The sequence below is a fragment of the Amblyomma mixtum genome, chromosome 5 (genome assembly GCF_055824585.1).
Source record: "Amblyomma mixtum isolate Tamu chromosome 5, ASM5582458v1, whole genome shotgun sequence".
In the NCBI taxonomy this organism is placed as follows: Eukaryota; Metazoa; Arthropoda; class Arachnida; order Ixodida; family Ixodidae; genus Amblyomma; species Amblyomma mixtum.
This window is the reverse complement of record NC_143016.1, coordinates 65229112-65246791: the sequence shown is the minus strand read 5'-3', so window position 1 is coordinate 65246791 and position 17680 is coordinate 65229112. Positions and strand designations below refer to the sequence as shown.

Here is a 17680-nt window from a genome sequence, read left to right as displayed (position 1 = left end):
TAATGTCCCAAAGCAACTCAGACTATGAGGAACGCCGTAGAGGAGCGCTCACCTCTATGTCGTCACCAAGTGGATCCGAGTTGCCCATAAGAAGAAACCTTAGTGTCTCTGCTATGTCTGCAATTGATAACAATGGCACAATCGAAATTAAGAAAGCCGTCACTTGAAGAACAGTGCAATAAAATGCATCCATCATTCCTTCAATAAAAGACAAAAAAAAAGCAGTTATTCTAAGTAGCAACAAACAGCCATCACTAGCTGCTAGTCTTTTGCTTCTTACGCGACGTTTACCACCTGCCTTCTCGTAGCGACAAAGTATCTACCTCTGTGCAATACTGCTCTAAGCTGAAAAATCAAGCCCATTTCCGAAATGTACCGTATTTACTCGCATAATAGGCGCACTCGCATAATAGGCGCACCCCTAGTTAGGGCGCGAAAAATCAGATTTTTTTATTTCCGCGCATAATAGGCGCACCCCGAACTTGGCACTGTGATCAATACTGTATTTACACGATTGCAAGCCGACGCCTCGCCACCCCCCGCTTCCCAATCTTTATTTTAACAAAGTTTTTGCTGAACTGACTACTAGTCCCTACTAGTGCTGCTGCCGTCGCAGCTGCTGCGGACCCACAGCACGTACAACGACATCGCGTAGAACAGCCGCACACAGTTTTCAGGGATGCTCACTTTAAACGTCTGTTTGGAAAGCTTCATCTCCAGCCGGAAACGTTCCCGACTTAGGCCCGCGAAAACCTCGGCGCTTGGAGTCGCGTACGAAAATTTAGGGACGCCGCAGTCGCAACTGCCGCACTTCTCGGCCACGTCGTATTTTCCGACCTGCCGCACGCTTGCCGTGTTCGAGAGCAAACTACCAGCCGTATAGCTGTTAAGGTGCTTGCCCGTCGAGCTAAAACAGCAACGCTCCGAGGCAAAGCCATAAACCACGATAACTATCGCGCTACCGCAAATCCCGGCACTTGACAGCAACAACAACAAAAAAAAAAAACGAGCTGGAGATGCTGATGGCGATATAGATAGCGAAAGCTCGCAGCGGAGGAAAACGATGATGATGATGATGAGCTTGGCCTTGGGCGGCGTCTGGAAGCTCCTGTGCGCGTGTGTGGCCTCCGCGATCAAGCGCCCGTTGCGCGCAGCCGGAGCCGATCGCGGAGGCCTCAGGGCGTGCATTCCGAAAGTTTCGGTGCGGCCCTTACACGGACCTTTTTTTTTTTTTAACATTTTCTTCGCGAAAACGGGGTGTGGCCCGTACACGAGTGCGTTTACGCGGTGTGTTCAATTTTGCGAGTCGAAAAATTTCCGGAAATTTTACCCCGCGTAATAGGCGCACCCCGAACTTTGAGCCGGATTTTCTGGAAAGAAAGTGCGCCTATTACGCGAGTAAATACGGTAATTCGCTAACTCTTCTGAGCTGACCATCTGGTAAGGAGAGCATGTTTCCCACACCTCCTTGCCCCAAAGAGGGTTCACAAAACGGCCGAAGTGCCCTTACTATTGTTGAGCAACTGGACGGCGAGGTGCGGGCAGGCGGCGCAGAGCACAGCCAGCATGCGAACCACCATGACGAAGGTGGCTGACGACACGGGCGGGGGCGAGAGTGCCAGGAGGCCCTGGGCAGCCGGCAGCAGGCCCTGGCCGGCCACGTCCTGCAGGAGGGGCGAATGGGCCGCCAGGCAGTCCACCAGGCGCGCCAGGGCCAGGCAAGCAGACTCGACCGACTTGCGGTCGCCGTGCGACAGGCGCCCACTGAGCAGCGCAACCGAGTCGCACACCAAGGGGAACTCGTCGGCAGTGAGACTCTGGCAGCAGTTGGCCGCCACTGTCAGAGCCGCCCGCTGGGCACTCATGGAGAAGAAGTCCAAGTACGTCAGGCATGCCGACACCCCACGCTGAGGTCGCACATGTGGCGGTGGGAAAGAAGGAAAGAAGCGCCCCTAAGTCTCTGAAAGCTCACGACAGCAATAAGAGCCCTCTCCTGCCCTAAAGACAAAGGAGGCACTGTTTCCTCCGCCTGCACTTTCCAAGTGACAAAAGCATGTGTGTTCCCATACATCTTGAGTGGTAAATGGTACTCATAACTAGGGGTGTGCAAATATTATAAACTTTCAGTATAAATTGAACATTTGTCACAGTTTATCTTTGATTTGAGATATCAATATCTGAAAATTCTCTTAACATTCGTCAGCGATTGAATACCGCTGATTTTCATCTCACTATGGCAAAACCACAATATCTGTGTAAATGACCTGAAAATAGATTTTCAGGTGAACAGTGCAGAGGTGTACTCTTCGCTCTCTTCCCTGTCACTTATCGCGTGAGCTGGTCACATTCTGGCTCCTTTGACCTCATGCAAAACTCAAGTGTGTTTCCTCGCATACCACACTTGATCAAAACTAAGATGGCCAGCCACCCCATTCAAAGAAGCACAGCGCGAAAGCACACATTTTTTTTTGTTTATTTGATCCTGCCATAATGTGTTCCACACTGTGGGGACGCTTTCGTCCCCTGCGTTCGCTTTCCCTCAACGCGCTAGTTCCCTGTGGTTAGCTCCTCCGCAAAGCACTCCTCTCGGTTCGGTGACTTTCCACTAACAGGGGAGGGCGCTCGCGTCGCAGCGACACCAGCGCCACGGATGGCGTTTTGCTGCGCGCTCGCGGGGAGCTACGGGGTCTCTTCTCCCTCGGCACCGGGAAGCAAGCGGACGTTTCGCTCGCGACTTCGCTCTTCGTCGACGGGCGCCTCTTGGTTGGAACTTACTCCCGCCGAGCCCGTCCCGCTCGACCTCGAAGTTTTCCCTTTGCCCTACCGTGGGCGGACGTTCGCTCGTAGCCGTGCTGGTGAGTCGGACATCCTAGATTCCTCAGTGTATTTTGTTGCTAGCTGGCGTTATTGTTGCTATAGCAATAAATGCCTTGTTTGTGTCAGCCAGTGTGTCGTTCCTTTGTTCCCGCAGAGCAAGGCCCGCCGTGGTCGGCGTGCGCTCAGTAGCGTACGCGACCACGGGGTGGGGTCAGCGCGGTCTTGAACTGTGTCAGCCGCGCTTAAACGGGGAATACGCATTTATCCCCCCATTTTAACCCCACATTTGGCGCCCAACGTGGGGCCTGCTCTTGGAACATTGGACGACTGTCTGTTCGGTTCGAGGAACGCTCTTTGTCCGGACTTGACAAGTGCTAGGCCTAGAGTGAATTTTGATCGCTAGGACCTGCGGCATGCTTTCTTGAGTGCGAGGTGTATTGCGCTGCAGCATGTTTGAACTTTTCGACATGCTCAGCATGTTTTTTTTGTGAAGTTTTCTTCCTGGAGTTTCTTCAAGAACCACTTGGTCCACATCGAGGGAGCGCGAGGCCTAGCGCCCGCGGAGTTGCCGAGCCCGAAGCGAGTGAGTACGGAAGCCGCGTGGGTGGTCCGAGTTTTCTGTATATATTTTCTCGCTGTCTCTTTTTCGACTCTGGGAGCCGGGTGGCCTGGGGCCACGGGTGCCTTAACGAGCTCGCTGGTATTGCAGCTCGGCACCGGGCGTTCCGACACCGTCCGATACGGTGGGCGCCGATCGCTCAAGCTGCTTTGTGCAGTGAGCGGGGAGGACCACCCCACAACGCTGATGTCTCCTCGCGGCTGCGCGCACGAAACCCGTTCCGGGTCCTCCTTTTGTTGGGGGTCGTCGACCTTCACAGTGGTAGTGAGGCCTAAGGCTATTCATAGCTGCCTGCGCCATGTCAAAAGTGACACGACCACCGGACCGTGGTGTTGAGAGGGGGCGCACTTTGCTGGCCGCCTGTTTTTTTTTAACCTCGCATGAACTGAGCATTCTCGTTCAACTCAAGAAAGGGCTTTGTTCACTCGAACTTTGCATTGCACAGCCGCCCGACACGTTTTGCTAGCGAGTTGAGCATTTGAGCCACGAGGCCCTTGTGTACGCCGTTTCCCCTCCCGTGACCTACGTTAAAGGCATGCGGAGTGTTTCGGAAATTTTACAGATCTGGAGCCACTGCGGCTTGCTGTCCTGTGCACATCGTCTCGCCGCCGCCTGCTGCGACGGAGCGGCCTGTATCCTGTTCGCCGCATCCATCCGGGGCAGCCGTGGCGAGACCAGACAGCAGCCACCTCCGGCTGCTGCTGCCCTGGCGACTACTGCGGAATCTTGGCCTGCAGTGGTCAACCGGCCCTCCTCTTCGCGGGCCTGCGGGCACATAGCCCGCGGGCCATGCGAGTCGTCCCAGCGGAGACCTTCACGCCGCCTTCGGAATACCGCGGAAGACTGCGTGCACTCTGTCGGCGTGACCTCCGCTGCACGACCTGCCTCAAGTGCATGAAGACCAGGAGACTCCTCCATAGCATGTAACTTGCAGGCGCGTGGGTCTATTTAAGGTTGGGGGGATGTGGGGACGCCTTCGTCCCCTGCGTTCGCTTTCCCTCAACGCACCCCACTGTTGTTAGCTGCCCCCCCCGAAAAGCACTCCTCTCGGTTCGGTTACTGTAACTAACAAGGGAGGGCGCTCGCGTCGCAGCGACACCAGCGCCACGGATGGCGTTTTGCTGCGCGCTCGCGGGGAGCGACGGGGTCTCTTCTCCCTCGGCAACGGGAAGCGAACGGACGTTTCGCTCGCAGCTTCGCTCTTCGTCGACGGGCGCCTCGGTCGGAACTTACTCCCGCCGAGCTCGTCCCGCTCGACCTCGGAGTTTATCCCTTTGCCCTCGCGTGGGCGGACGTTCGCTCGTAGCCGTGCTGGTGAGTCGGACATCCTAGATTCCTCAGTGTATTTTGTTGCTAGCTGGCGTTATTGTTGCTATAGCAATAAATGCCTTGTTTGTGTCAGCCAGTGTGTCGTTCCTTTGTTCCCGCAGAGCACGGCCCGCCGTGGTCGGCGTGCGCTCAGTAGCGTACGCGACCACGGGGTGGGGTCAGCGCGGTTTTGAACTGGCTCAGCCGCGCTTAAACGGGGAATACGTGTTTATCCCCCCTTTTAAACCCCACAACACTTAACGGGAGACCTTGCTCTTTGAAAAAATTGTTATATTAATGAAGTCACAATTATGCTATCTTCAGAGAACATGTAAATTTGAGTGCCGATTCTAAATATGCCGTTTAATTTCAGGTAAGACAAGTCCTCGTGCACTTACACAAATTGCTATGCATTTTTTTGGAGAGAGCTTTTAAAAACTTTAGCTGCACGGACCTTGCTGAAATGCATGCCATTGGTTCGTCTAGACACTGAGGAATGCAATAAAGGCAAAATTATCATCCTATCATAAAGTTCAGTTATAGGGTTTTGAAGTTGTCACTTCAGAAACAGGAAGAAAAGATGGTATCTTTGTTTCTGGTGTGGCAACTTAAATGTCTTGTAACTCACCTTCTATGATAGGCCGCACGATAATTTTACTTTACTGCACCCCCCGAAGTCAAAACAAAATAGCATGCACTTGAGCAAGTTCGCTAGAGTAAAATTTCTTGAATGCTCTCTCCAAAAATTACATAACATTTCACATAAGTTTGGTTTATGGGGGTTTAATGCCCCAAAGCAACTCAGGCTAAAGGGGACGCAACAGTGAAGGGCTCCAGAAATTTCGACCACCTGGAGTTCTTTAACGTGCGCTGACATTGCACAGTACATGGGCCTCTAGCATTTCGCCTCCAATTTCACATAAGTGCACAAGGACTTCTGAAACTAAATGACATATTTAGAATCTATCCACAAAAATGCATGTTTGCTGAAGATTGCATAACTATGACATCATTAATAAAAAATTTTTTCTAAGAGCAGGGTTGCCCCTGAATGCCCACATCCATGGCACTTATGCAGTCGCCTTAACAACTCTTCTAGCACGTGCTTCACCAGGGGTAAGGAACTTCCTACATATACCATTGTCAAGGCAATACAGATGCCAGAGCCAATTCCACCCATAGCAGCCAGAGGCAAGCAACAGGAGCGTCGCATCCTTGTCATAGTAATGGTATCCAGCAGTAAAAAAAAACTTCAACCCCAAGCAGAATTTGATTCACAACCATTAAACACACAGGGACTTCGTTTCCTGGTGCCTCAGATAATTCAGCCACTGCAGCAGCCTCTCGCACTGAGTGCAGGTGCTGGAATTATTCATTTATAAGCATCAGTTCTCCCCTACAGTCACCAGGTGCAACAGCAACAGCGGCACGACTGCATGCACTCTTCTCTAGTCCAGTCATGGTGCCCCCACCTCGCCCCCTAACTCAGTGCCGTTGGGCAAACTGTGGCAGAGGTGGTGGCGGCTGATGCCACAGTTGCCCTATCAGTGCAATCTCCACGTTTATGACTTCTGAGTAAAGGAGTTTTGCTGCAAACATTTACAAGGTGATTTCACCTATATTCACTTCTCATTTTGGTCTCCATTCTGCGCACTCCTTTAGAGTCTTCACGTGAAAACTGCATTTAACGAAAAGCTGGATGTAACGAGAAATAGCTGACATTCGACAATTTCATTATATCCAGGGTTAACTGTAACTCGCGCTCAGACTTCAGGCACACATGGATAGCTGCAGACATAAGAATGACCAGCAAGCAGATTTCTTACCGCGTGAAGAATGGCTTTGCTATGTCGCCGAGACAGCATTTCGAGGGCCGTCAGAGACTGCTCGGCAACGTCCATGCATTGTATGACTTGAAGCTAGAAGAAAAGAGCATTATTCCCAGACAAGCAATGAATGCATAGGCAAAAAGCAACCTTGTAAACACAGCTCATGGCAACAAAAAATAACAAGAACCAGGCTGTTGTGGCAGCATCAGCCCAAAGAGTGCACAAGGAGCAGATCAGATTATTGCAAGAGCACTGAGAACAACTGCACTGCATAACTGTTTCCAGTAAAAATTGATTCTCCGGCTTTTTCTGGGCATGTTTCATTTGTTTGGCAGCAAAAGAAGCATTCATAGCTTTGAATTTAAAAATTTTCTGGCTATCCGATTCAAACTCGTGACCTCTACACCAAGAACTGGTTGCCACCATTCCCAAAATTCATTGTCAACACACGCAGTTTACTGGCACAATCGGACGATACTGGCAACACCTGCATTTCGCTTTTTCTGTTCTTTTCCAGCTAATAAAATCTCCTTTCTTGTTGAGAGTGGTCTCTTTGTTAGAATGATGTAATCAATCCAACTTCAATTTGTGTTCAGTTTAAAACATTTGTCCGCTACTATGTTCAACGAACTGCCATTTGTGTCAATTTATTTTGCGCATTTTCTTGCGGCAGGGCTCTCTGTACTAACTGCCCTCAAGCCTCTCTCTTCGAGCACAAGGGCTGTGGGACACGCACCTTCTCGAGGAATGCTGGCAGAGCGTCAACAACCACAGCGGAGGAGCGGGGCAGGGCCTCCATCATGTAGGTGAGCGCACGGCAGGCGTGGTTCATAAGGTCAAAATTGTGCTCCAGGGCCAACAGGGCCGTCAGGGCAGGCACCACCTGCTTGACGGGGAACCCGGCCAGGGTGTCCTCGTTTCCCATGACCAGGAGCTGGCACATCTCCATGGTGGCCTGTAGTTGCTGGCCCTCCTCGCCACACTGCAGCCCCGCCAGCAACTGCTGAGCCCGGCTGCCTGTGCACGCAGACACACACAAAGCCCATCCTTTTAGCTTTGCAGCAACGTCAACAACCAAGCAATGACAAGAATACAGTCACGTCCAGGATGTAATGGTCCCAACTGAAACACTCACTCAGCACAAACAGCAATTGTAACAACGCAATAAACACCACAGTTTTGGGAAAAGCAAACATTTATAGAGAGAGCACTCAACTGCAGCAGGCACCGCTATGGCACTGCGCACACACAAAGACGAAACGTCGAAACCTGAAGAACTCTCTCCCTCGACACAATAAGCAGAGCATGCACAGAAATGTGTGAAAGGGCCGAAGAAGCACTGCCCACGAGTTTCTTGCAGATCTCCAGTTTCGGTGTACACCTACCTGGAGAAGCAGTGTTGCAAGGCATGCACACTGGCTAGCAACGTTGGGAAGGAAAACAGAAGGCTACCTGAGGATGCTTGGTTCTACATGCACGAGTCCTCTCTTTTTCATAACAAAACACACTTTAAGGTGGAGCCATAGAAATGGTATCATGCTCAGCAAGCCTAAGGAATGCAACATAATATCAGCACATGCTCAGCAGCACAGCCAGCCAACAGTGCAACAATATAAAACTCGCATTATGTGCGTGACTATTTTTAAGGCCAGCTCAATCACCATGCAGCTGAAAAATCCTCCGATGTGCAGTTTAGATAACCGTACATACGGCATCCATCCACTCTTACGTGCTTCCTGGCCACACATACTTCGACCACAACCACAGAAATGCAACCTGAAGTTCCATATATCACACCTCTCAACATGGAAAGGCACCAGCAGAGCAGTGCTGTGCAAAGGTAGCATAAAATAAGTTCCAGGCGAGGGTGAGGCACAAATTCATTTACGCTTTAACCAGGAGAGACTAGACGCGTCCGACGTGCCTTTTTTTTTTTTGCCCGATCCATGACCTTGGCCTAGACCCCATGCTTACTGTAAAATTCCGAACAAGCGCCCCCACCCTTGCAAGGGCCCCCCCTAACTTCACTGTCAATTTCACATTTCCGCGCCTTTCCGGGAAAGCCCCGCGGGAGAGCAAAGCATCGAAGCTGAGTAACGGCGCCCCAGTTTTCAGTGAACTCGTGAACGATGCGCTCTTCGAGTTCTTCGAGCGAGAAACAACGGCAGGACATGCAGTTAGTAACCGGCTTCTCTCTGAAGAGGCTGTCAGAATGGCCAACAACACGCAGTTGGGAAACACTGTAGCCGTGGCACCAGAAGACCGGGGTGGGCTTCAAGCGGAATGCTGTGAACTTTTTTTTTGCGACTGACTTGGAGGAGTCTTTTGATGGTTTTGAGAGTGATTGACATAGCAGTCATAAATCTTTCACTCAATGAAGTTCATGTTGCTAGAGATAAATAAAATCTTAAATCCATGTGCAGTGCACTTTTTTTTTTCTGGCATGAAAAAATTGCCGCCATCTTGAATTTTGGCGCCGTTCCGGGATAGCGCCCCCCCCCCCCCCCCCCCCTACTTTGCCAGTGATTGACTTGCTGGAGGGGGGGCGCTTGCTCGGAATTTTACGGTATATGTTTTATGTCGATTCCCCAAATAACTGATCCCCAGTGGTGTGCAGTGATTGGCTAAAAGTATCGGAAGCAACCGTGGGGTTCAATTTTGACAAAAAAAGTGCTAGCGAGCTGGACTCCACAATAGCAACAGCTGTGCACATCGCTACTGACGTGCCCATCGCACGACTCAATTTTGCTATAATGTCCAAGACTGCGGAGGGAGCAGCTTCTTGCTATTTCAGTGCACGCCACAATTGAAAGGAGGCGGAGAGCTGCTCACTCATTTGGACGCATCAAAGTAATGGTTCAGACACCGTGGCATCACCACTGCAGTGCAAGAGCTGCAGCAACAAAAACGCCCATAAAGTTGCTGAAGTGCACCTCTGCCACAAAGTTGTTTTACATTTTTTCTGAGCTGTGGTAGGAAGAGGCAGTAAAAAGACAACATTCCCAACCTGCAGTAAACTTTGGCAAGTGCAAAAATCGCAGCTAAATATCTCCCATGAAGGCCAACTTAAAGAGGAGTGCAGCATGCGACAAAGGTTATGGATTATGGGGGTTTGAACGTCCTAAAGCAACTCTGGCTATGAGGGATAGCGCAGTGAAGGGCTCCGAAAATTTCGACCACCTGGGGTTCTTTAACGTGCACTGACATCGCACAGTACACGGGCTTCTAGAATTTTGCCTTCAAAATCGAACCCGCGTCTTTTGGATCAGCAGCCAAGCGCCATAACCAGTGAGCCAGAGCGCGGGCCCACATGTGACAGAGTCCACTCACTACGCAAATGGCATGGAAAAGCAAGGTTCATTACATAAAGTGCTAGCTACAGCATGACGCATGCTGCTGCATGCAGCTCGAAGATGTTCTGGAAGTTGCGAAAGCTGAACGTCCTCGAATTAATTATTTGTGTACGCCGACATGCCGGATATGAGTGTAGCGCGGGCGCCAAATATCTTGCAGAAATAGATCTGGACGCTGCGCTCGTGCCTACCTGTGTACTGCGCCGCTAGCATGCGCAGGCCGGTTTTGGTATACACGCACGCTTTGGAAGTGTCTGTAGTCGATGCTTTAGTGATCGTTGGCGTCGCGTGTACCGTCTTCATCAGAGATATCTTTTCACAGAAACATGTCTCTGGTACCGGCAAGCGCATTTTATATCCTGCATTTCTTGAAATTACAACCAGAGAGCTCCTCGGGAAAGCTGGCTCAAGTGTCCGCCATCCAACTGTACAGCGTGGCTGGAGAGGCTCGTGTCCGGTGGCAGTGGTAACTACAGGCGCTTCCTACCTCATCACGCTTGATACGGTTCTGATGCTTTCAGCAGCTACAATTACTTTCCTCTTAAAAGCAGCCAAGGACTGCTTTCACGGTCTCGATACCATGGGAGGTACGATCGTCCTGGGCATTGCGAGGTCATGTCAGTGTTAATGACCTCGTGTCTTCGTCATAAAATGCGGTTCATCGCATGAATGGGGGACGCATAATCGAGGTTCCACTGTAATTTCAACCGCTCTGGGCTTTTTAACGTGCAAAGACATAGCACAGCATACGGGTGCCCTTTGAGTTTCGCTGACACTGAAATGTAGGTTCTGCCAGTGTCCCCTTGCAAGCTCTCTTGAAACCTTCATGGGACAACAGACAGGACACAACCTAGCACACTGGCACAAATACGGTGCAGGACTCACTGGCACTGCTGCCGATAGATCGGTGCAGGAAGTGCTGCATGCGTGGACCAAGGGCACCAAAGAGGTGAGGTGGCAAGCCCCTCGCTTCTAGCAGGGCTGAAAACAAAAAAGAAGCATTGCAGCATTCATCAGCATTGTGTCGTAAAAAGGGCAAAACTAAAAGGGGCACATTATGCGAGACTCGCCATGACCAAAGAACCTCCTTTGTCCCCCTCCCTCCACTGACACTGCCGCTTTATAATTCAATCCAGTCAAAACTGGACCAACTGGAAAGTAATAAACACGCCAAGAGCGCCATGCTTCACTTTCAGTTTCAAGCACAACCAGAAATTATGCAAAAGTGCAATGGCATAAAGAAGCAGACAAAGAGCTTTCACTGCTTTGTGAGGATGTGCGCAAACTGCCAACCCCTTCGAGTGTACAGTTGCAAAGCCCTTTAAAAGGACAGCAGAAAAAAACTGGTCCCTTTCACATGCTGTGCTACAGCTTCCGCACTGTCCTTACAACGAAGGTTGAAGCCTATCCCAGCCCAACCGGATGGCAGCTTCATAAAGGAGGACTGGTACACACCTTGTAGTCTTCCCATCTCATTGTCATCAGACTCACTGTCTGCTGTGCCTGAACTGTTGCCAACTCTACTGGCAGCTGCAAAAATAAAAGAGTAACCAATCATTAAATTTTGTAAGAGGCTACACATTACATTCTCATGCAGCCGTACAATCTGATTTCCGGCCTCAGCGTTTACTTATGAAAGATGACAAACGTTAGGAAAGAAACAGAAGACCACACAAGTTGAAGCAAATACAACATTCCCAACGAACTGCAACCCTAAGCATGCAAGCAAAGGAAGCTAATGTGCAATTCAGAATGGACAATTTATGCAACGCAGTGGCAATGACAAAGAAAAGTGGTAACAGGGTCGATTTAGGTGAAACCTCCCCCCAAAGTTTGGTACAGAGAGGGAACCAGCCACTACGAGAGGCACCTGCGTCAATTCAAGCAGAGGTTATCAAGCTGTTTTTCTGTCGTAAGAGGATACCTGCATATTAAGAGAGGTATCTGTGTTCAGACTGTCATAACCAATGCATTCTTTTCATAAAACTGAAGCGTAAAGTGGAATGTATTCAGGTAATACAAACTCCCATTTTTTGCACTTCTTTGCCCACACAAGGCAAAACTCGGGAAAGAGCGTTATGCTTTAGCCGTGCTTTTGCATGCGACCTATAGGACAACAAGATGTCACCGATCTTGGAGGCCGCATGAGTACTACCATGCATAGAGTATCACGGCACAATCAATTTAAACACCAAGGACAACTACATCCAATTTCTGTTCAGAGTAAGAAATGGTTCTATGGCTCTTTCCAGGCAGGCTGACATTTGTTTGGCAACAAAAGATATTTTCTGCCAGAGAAACTAATTTTAAACTTTTCCAGCTCCTCGATTCAAACTCATGAGATTCAAACTCATGATGTCTACACCGAAAAAAGACTGATCACAGTTTTGAAGTGAACGTTGATGAAGCCTAGCCCTGGGATATCCACACCCAAAAAAACCTGTGTTGACGTACATGCAGTTTATGCACTTGTGAAATCAGCTAGGGGGTGCAGAACCTGTATTTCATTTTTTTTTTGCCTTTTCTACCTTACAAAGCACCATTTTTAGTAACAGTAGCGTGGACATCATTATACTGCGGCAACCTATCAGCACAGACTATCTTCAACTTGTTCTCAGTGCCCTTTTAAGTGGAGACGAATATCTTTAAAAATTTTTTTTATTTGTCAAGATATCCTGCTGAAATCTAGCATATGAAATCAGCATAGAATGCTGCTTTCGAATATGCATTTAGATTTCAAATATCTCACCTGGAAGAAAATATATGACAAAATAACATCCTAACTAGGTCATTTCTTAAGGGCCTTTATGGTAGTTTCTCAGTTAAAAGCATTTTTAAAAATAAGCAGACATTTGCAAATGCCCACTGCATATCCTAAAGCTAACAAGATACCTATATAGTCGTTTTGCTGATCATAAATAAATAACAAAAGAAAAAGAATGTCGTAGAATTTAGCTTGAACTTCACCTTATACCTATTTGACCTAAATACATATTGATCTAAATAAATATTTGAAATCACCGGTAAACGATTCACCTGCACATCATTTCAGCAAGTTATGTTGACAAATAAAAAACAAGATAAGACCCTTATCCCCTCCTAAGGCAGTGCACCAAGCTCCTCTCCCAAAGCACTAACGGCAGAGGTTTACGCTAACAGTGGTTTTAAGAATGAAAGTGTGGCACAAAAAAAGAGGCTGAATGGCATAACAGGCATTTTCAAAATCATGCATTTCTCTAGCGCACAAGGCCATTACATGCACTAAAAAAGAGTGCATTGCAGTAGATATTGACAGCATTGAAGCTATGTTGACCTTTTACAAAAATGGCCATCCAAATGGCCATCTAGTCGAACTACACACGAAGTCTACTTATTTGCGGTGTCCCAGGTAGGTCCAGTCCAGCCGCCAATACTACACGCCTCATGCCAGTGCCCGCTTTCACCATGATTCATGGAGCTCAATGTGTCAGAAAATGATAGCCAATTAATACACACAGAGCCCCCTTGACCACGGCTACCTCTGAGCAGACGCCATCACTGCTAAATTTGCGCACGAAGATTGGTTCCCCCAGCGAAAATTAAAAATGCACACTACACACCCAGCTCGCTCCTGCCAGTGCTAGCTTTCCCAGACGAGCAATAGTAGGTAGCGATAGGTAGCAAGTCACAGCGTCAGTGACTGTGCACATGACTTTCCATTTTTTTTTTTCAAGGCGTCCAGCATTGTTTTTACGAAGTCAGTGACACTGGGCACATTTGAAACCCCTGCTGGACAGGATGGCAATGTCATATTGTGCCTTGAAGAAAGATTAGCTTTCCTAAAACAAGAAATAAAGACAACTGGCTTGAAGTTCTACACAGCGTCGAGAAAATGCTACCTGGTGCTGCCACTTTCTTTTTATCACATGGAGAAAGAATGAAGAAAAGGACAAGTTTTTGTTGCAGACACAGCCCCAGAGGATAAGGAAAATAATTGTGCATAAATGTGTTTTATAGAAGAATAAGGCTACAATTTCATGAGCACAGAAGAATTCCATGAGCGATGCGCAATCACCGGTCACGCAGTAAGCGGCACCACATGGCCCAGCGTGAAGTGGCACGCGGCCCGTACAGCGCCCACATGGCAGCGTGTCGTCATAAAGAAACCCCACCAGATCTAAACCAGTCTGTGTGAATGCATTCCCGATACTTCTATATACTGATTTTGTTCATTGTGAATGATACAAATTTCAGGATGGTACATATACTTTTTGCAACCCCGTGAGGCTCATATCGTCAAGGTTCCACCATCCACAAATTATCAGATTCTTCTCAATAGCAGAACACAATGCATGTCTGAAAAAGGGATGAACTTCCTTCTGGTAGCCTTTAGAGTGTACGTCACACAAGTCACAAATTACAAGGCCTTTGGCAGTTCGCATTGCGTCACGCTGGGTTTAACGGAGCGTAAGCATCTACCAAGCTCATACCAAGCTCAAGGTATGGGAAAATTGATTTCTGGAGAATTTTATAAAAATGAAGAAAAAAACAACGGTAGTATAGAGGGCCTAAAAAGTTAGTTGTACTACATATGACGAGAATGGGAAGAAACTTCTGCAATGGCTAATAGCACTAACTTTAAAGAATGTCAGGTAACCTCAGCGACCAACCTTCAAGGGCAAGGGTCTGGAGGCTCCCAACAAATCCAATAAAGACCTCAGCCTTCTTCTCAGGAATGAGAAGGTGGCAGAAGTGTGTCATAAAAGCAAAATAGTGAACCAAAATTTGGTTTCTCAAGAACATCTGCTTCTTTTAAAAAGCTAAGAACACAAGACATGTTAACGATGTCATTATCTCCGAAGAGCAGCACTGGGTGAAAAGGAATGCATGCACCATAAAACTGATTAAAGTGCTTCCTTCTTAGTTTTGAACATGAGAATAAAATATGGCTGGCTTAGTGTGAGCTCATTTCCACATCTTTTGCAAAGAGGTTTGTCTTGTTTCGGTTTGCCACTCTGATAGTCAGCATGGAAGTTGCACAGTCTTATCGCCTTTGATCGCCGCTTCTCTCCAACTGCTGGCCCTAATCCGCATTGCATCATTGCGTAGCTGTTCTTTTTCAGATATGTGCGTGCTGCAATGTCACCCCGCAGGAGGTACGCTGAACAGAAACCCCAGGAAGTAAGAGTTCCAGGAACATTACTCACTTGAAATGAATACTTCTAGACTTTCAATACGCAACGTTCGGACTGAATCTCATGTAGAGTGCTTTAGCAGTGTCTGACCAAATAATGATGACCACAACTCACCGGGCTGGGCCTCCCCGCCGGGCGGTGGCAGGTGGTGGTTGGAGGAGGACGAGGCACCCCCCTGGTCCATGGGGCCCCCTCCGCCCCCCGAGCCCCCTCCGCCAGCTTGGCCACCCCCCGCCAGCTTGGCCCCCCGGCACGAGCGCCGCCGGCTGCCGCTGCCACTGCTGCTGGCACACGACCCCGTGGTGGCCCTGCTGCTGGCTGCCCCCCGGGCCCCGCCCTTGCTGGCCCGGCCCGCCCCGCTCTCCAGGGCGCACCCCTTCTCCCCCCCGCCGTGGCCTCCTCCTGTGGGGGGGAAGAAGGAAAACAAGAACCCTTTACGCGCGCGCCACTCCAGAATCAATTTAGCATCCACCAAAATCCCGCTAAATAAGCATTTCTGTGTTTCAGTAAAGCTTCCAGCAAAATGCAGCCAGCTGACAGCTGGAACCAAATCCAGCACTCTGCATTCTCATGCCTGCATGCTTAGCTAACTTACATATACCAGTCAGACGGGCAAATTTAGCATCACTCTCGCAGCAAATACACTTTGCCTTTCTGTGGCGTGGTGCTAGAGGGGAATCCTTCGAAACAGACGAGAATGGCAAATGGGAAAAGCAAATGCACGCCCAATATTTATGCCACTCCTAAAGGATTTCGAAGCCAGGTTATCCTTTTCACAATTAAAATGTTTCTACCAGGCTTTTCAAGAACATAAAAGCATGGTGTGTTACGGCATGATATAAGCGAGGATCACCGTACTGAAGATGCGCATGGGTTAAAAAAGATGCTGTAGCGTAGATCTACAGATTATGTTTTGACAGCCTGGGGTTTTTTAAATGTGCACTTGCTCTGCATCGCACATGAGCCTGTCTGCATTCCACGTCTATCGAAATGCAGCCACCACGGCACATTCGACACTGCAACCAATAGCTCAACAGCCAAATGCCGCAGCGACTGAGCCACCGTTTTGAGTGGAACATAAAAGTGTCTTCCACAAATTTGCTCACAGGGTCAGATATTACAAGATTTTGGAGGCACGAAGCACATCTAGCATCTAAACAAGCAAAACGCTCGACCATGCTGCTCACACTTGAAGCACTAAAAATTAACCACACGGCATCAGTTAAATCGAGCAATGCATTTTGTAACACACTACTGCCCTTACTTTCATGCACCTTTCCTCCAATTCCATAGGCACAAGTAGCAAGGCTACACACGTAGACTGAGTCAAGTGTGTTCAGGCCAAGTAAAATGAATTCAGTCAACTCAATTTAACACAACCGCATTTGACGGAGAGTTACAGAGTGAGGACGAGTGCATTCCCCAGCACCACAAAACAAGTGCAATGACGAAGGGCAGCGCAGGCTCTCACTGCAAGGCCGAAAGTGAGTCTTGAGCTTCTTGTGCAGCTGGGGTGCTTCCTCAGAGTCGAGGCTGCGCTTCACCACACTGCTCGGTGGCTGATCCTGCTGCTGCTGCGATGGCTGTGCTGGTGGCTGCTGAGAGTCCAACGCAACTCCGTTGTGGGCGGAAGGGCAGCTGTCACAGTGGGCCAAGGTCCGTGTGCGGGACCTGACAGGAGGACACGAAACAAAGAAGCATGAACATTTCCAGCAGCAGCACATCCACATACACATTGCGCCAAGCTGCACCAAGGACCAATCTTTATGTGCAGCAAGGTTTGACAGTCACCCTAAGTGTTCACATTAACAACGCAAAGGCAGTATTGTTGGACATCCCGATATTCCTGCATTTTTATCCTGACCTTTTAATGAGACATAATTAGGGTCCAGTTTCTGGGTAAAACCAGGTTTGATTCGATTCTTGCCCCCCAAGCAGATTTCTTAAAAATCTGGCTAAACCCAATTTCGACCCGAAAATGCACCTACAAGAAAATGCAGCTTATCAGTGAGCAAAGGTACAGGGACCAGACAGAAACTAGTGTCCGTTTTATGCTTGTTCCAGAACGGTGTTTTCACTTCACTGCCGGTTCTTATGCCTTTCCAACACTAGTCATCTGTGGCGTGGCTTAATCTGAGGTAGGTTCCAAAATAAATTTCAGAAGCTCAGGCACTTCTAGCAGAGACGGGGCAGTGCTCCACATGAAAATGGTAGAGTACGTGACAAAATTATTTTAAGGTACGAAGAAAAAATATATCTTACTTCGCAATTATTTTTTCTGTGCGACCTGCAATTTCTAGATTGTGAAAATAGTGAAGAAATAAAACACTACATGCCCCACACAAAAATGGCTTCCAAGAAAAAGAAACCAGCGAAAGCTTTTTGATTAACCCAATTTTCACTCTAATCTGAGATCAGAAAAAAAAGCACCCCATATTCCACAAAAGACAAAGCCCGAAAACAAAGGGCTCTATATAAGAAACTCATGAGCAGACGCACAAAACAGGGGCAGATTCGGCCGGAAAGAGGGAGACTTCATGGGCATGAAATTTTTCTATTCAATGACCAAACTGACCCTCT

The 17680-nt window shown here is 48.7% G+C and overlaps 1 protein-coding gene across 4 annotated transcripts in view; it reads right to left on the bottom strand.

The window, feature by feature from the left end:
- Positions 1–17680, bottom strand: part of ctrip (E3 ubiquitin-protein ligase ctrip) — a 65712-nt gene that overhangs the window by 40992 nt on the left and 7040 nt on the right. For all 4 annotated transcript variants that reach the window (XM_089544843.1, XM_089544841.1, XM_089544844.1 and 1 more), the window contains exons 4-11: positions 16572–16771; positions 15215–15502; positions 11382–11456; positions 10812–10907; positions 7310–7590; positions 6571–6663; positions 1511–1907; positions 53–117 (exon numbers count right to left, since the gene is read on the bottom strand). In XM_089544843.1, coding sequence (XP_089400969.1) covers positions 53–117; positions 1511–1907; positions 6571–6663; positions 7310–7590; positions 10812–10907; positions 11382–11456; positions 15215–15502; positions 16572–16771 — 1495 coding nt within the window. The remainder of the gene's footprint in view (positions 1–52; positions 118–1510; positions 1908–6570; positions 6664–7309; positions 7591–10811; positions 10908–11381; positions 11457–15214; positions 15503–16571; positions 16772–17680) is intronic.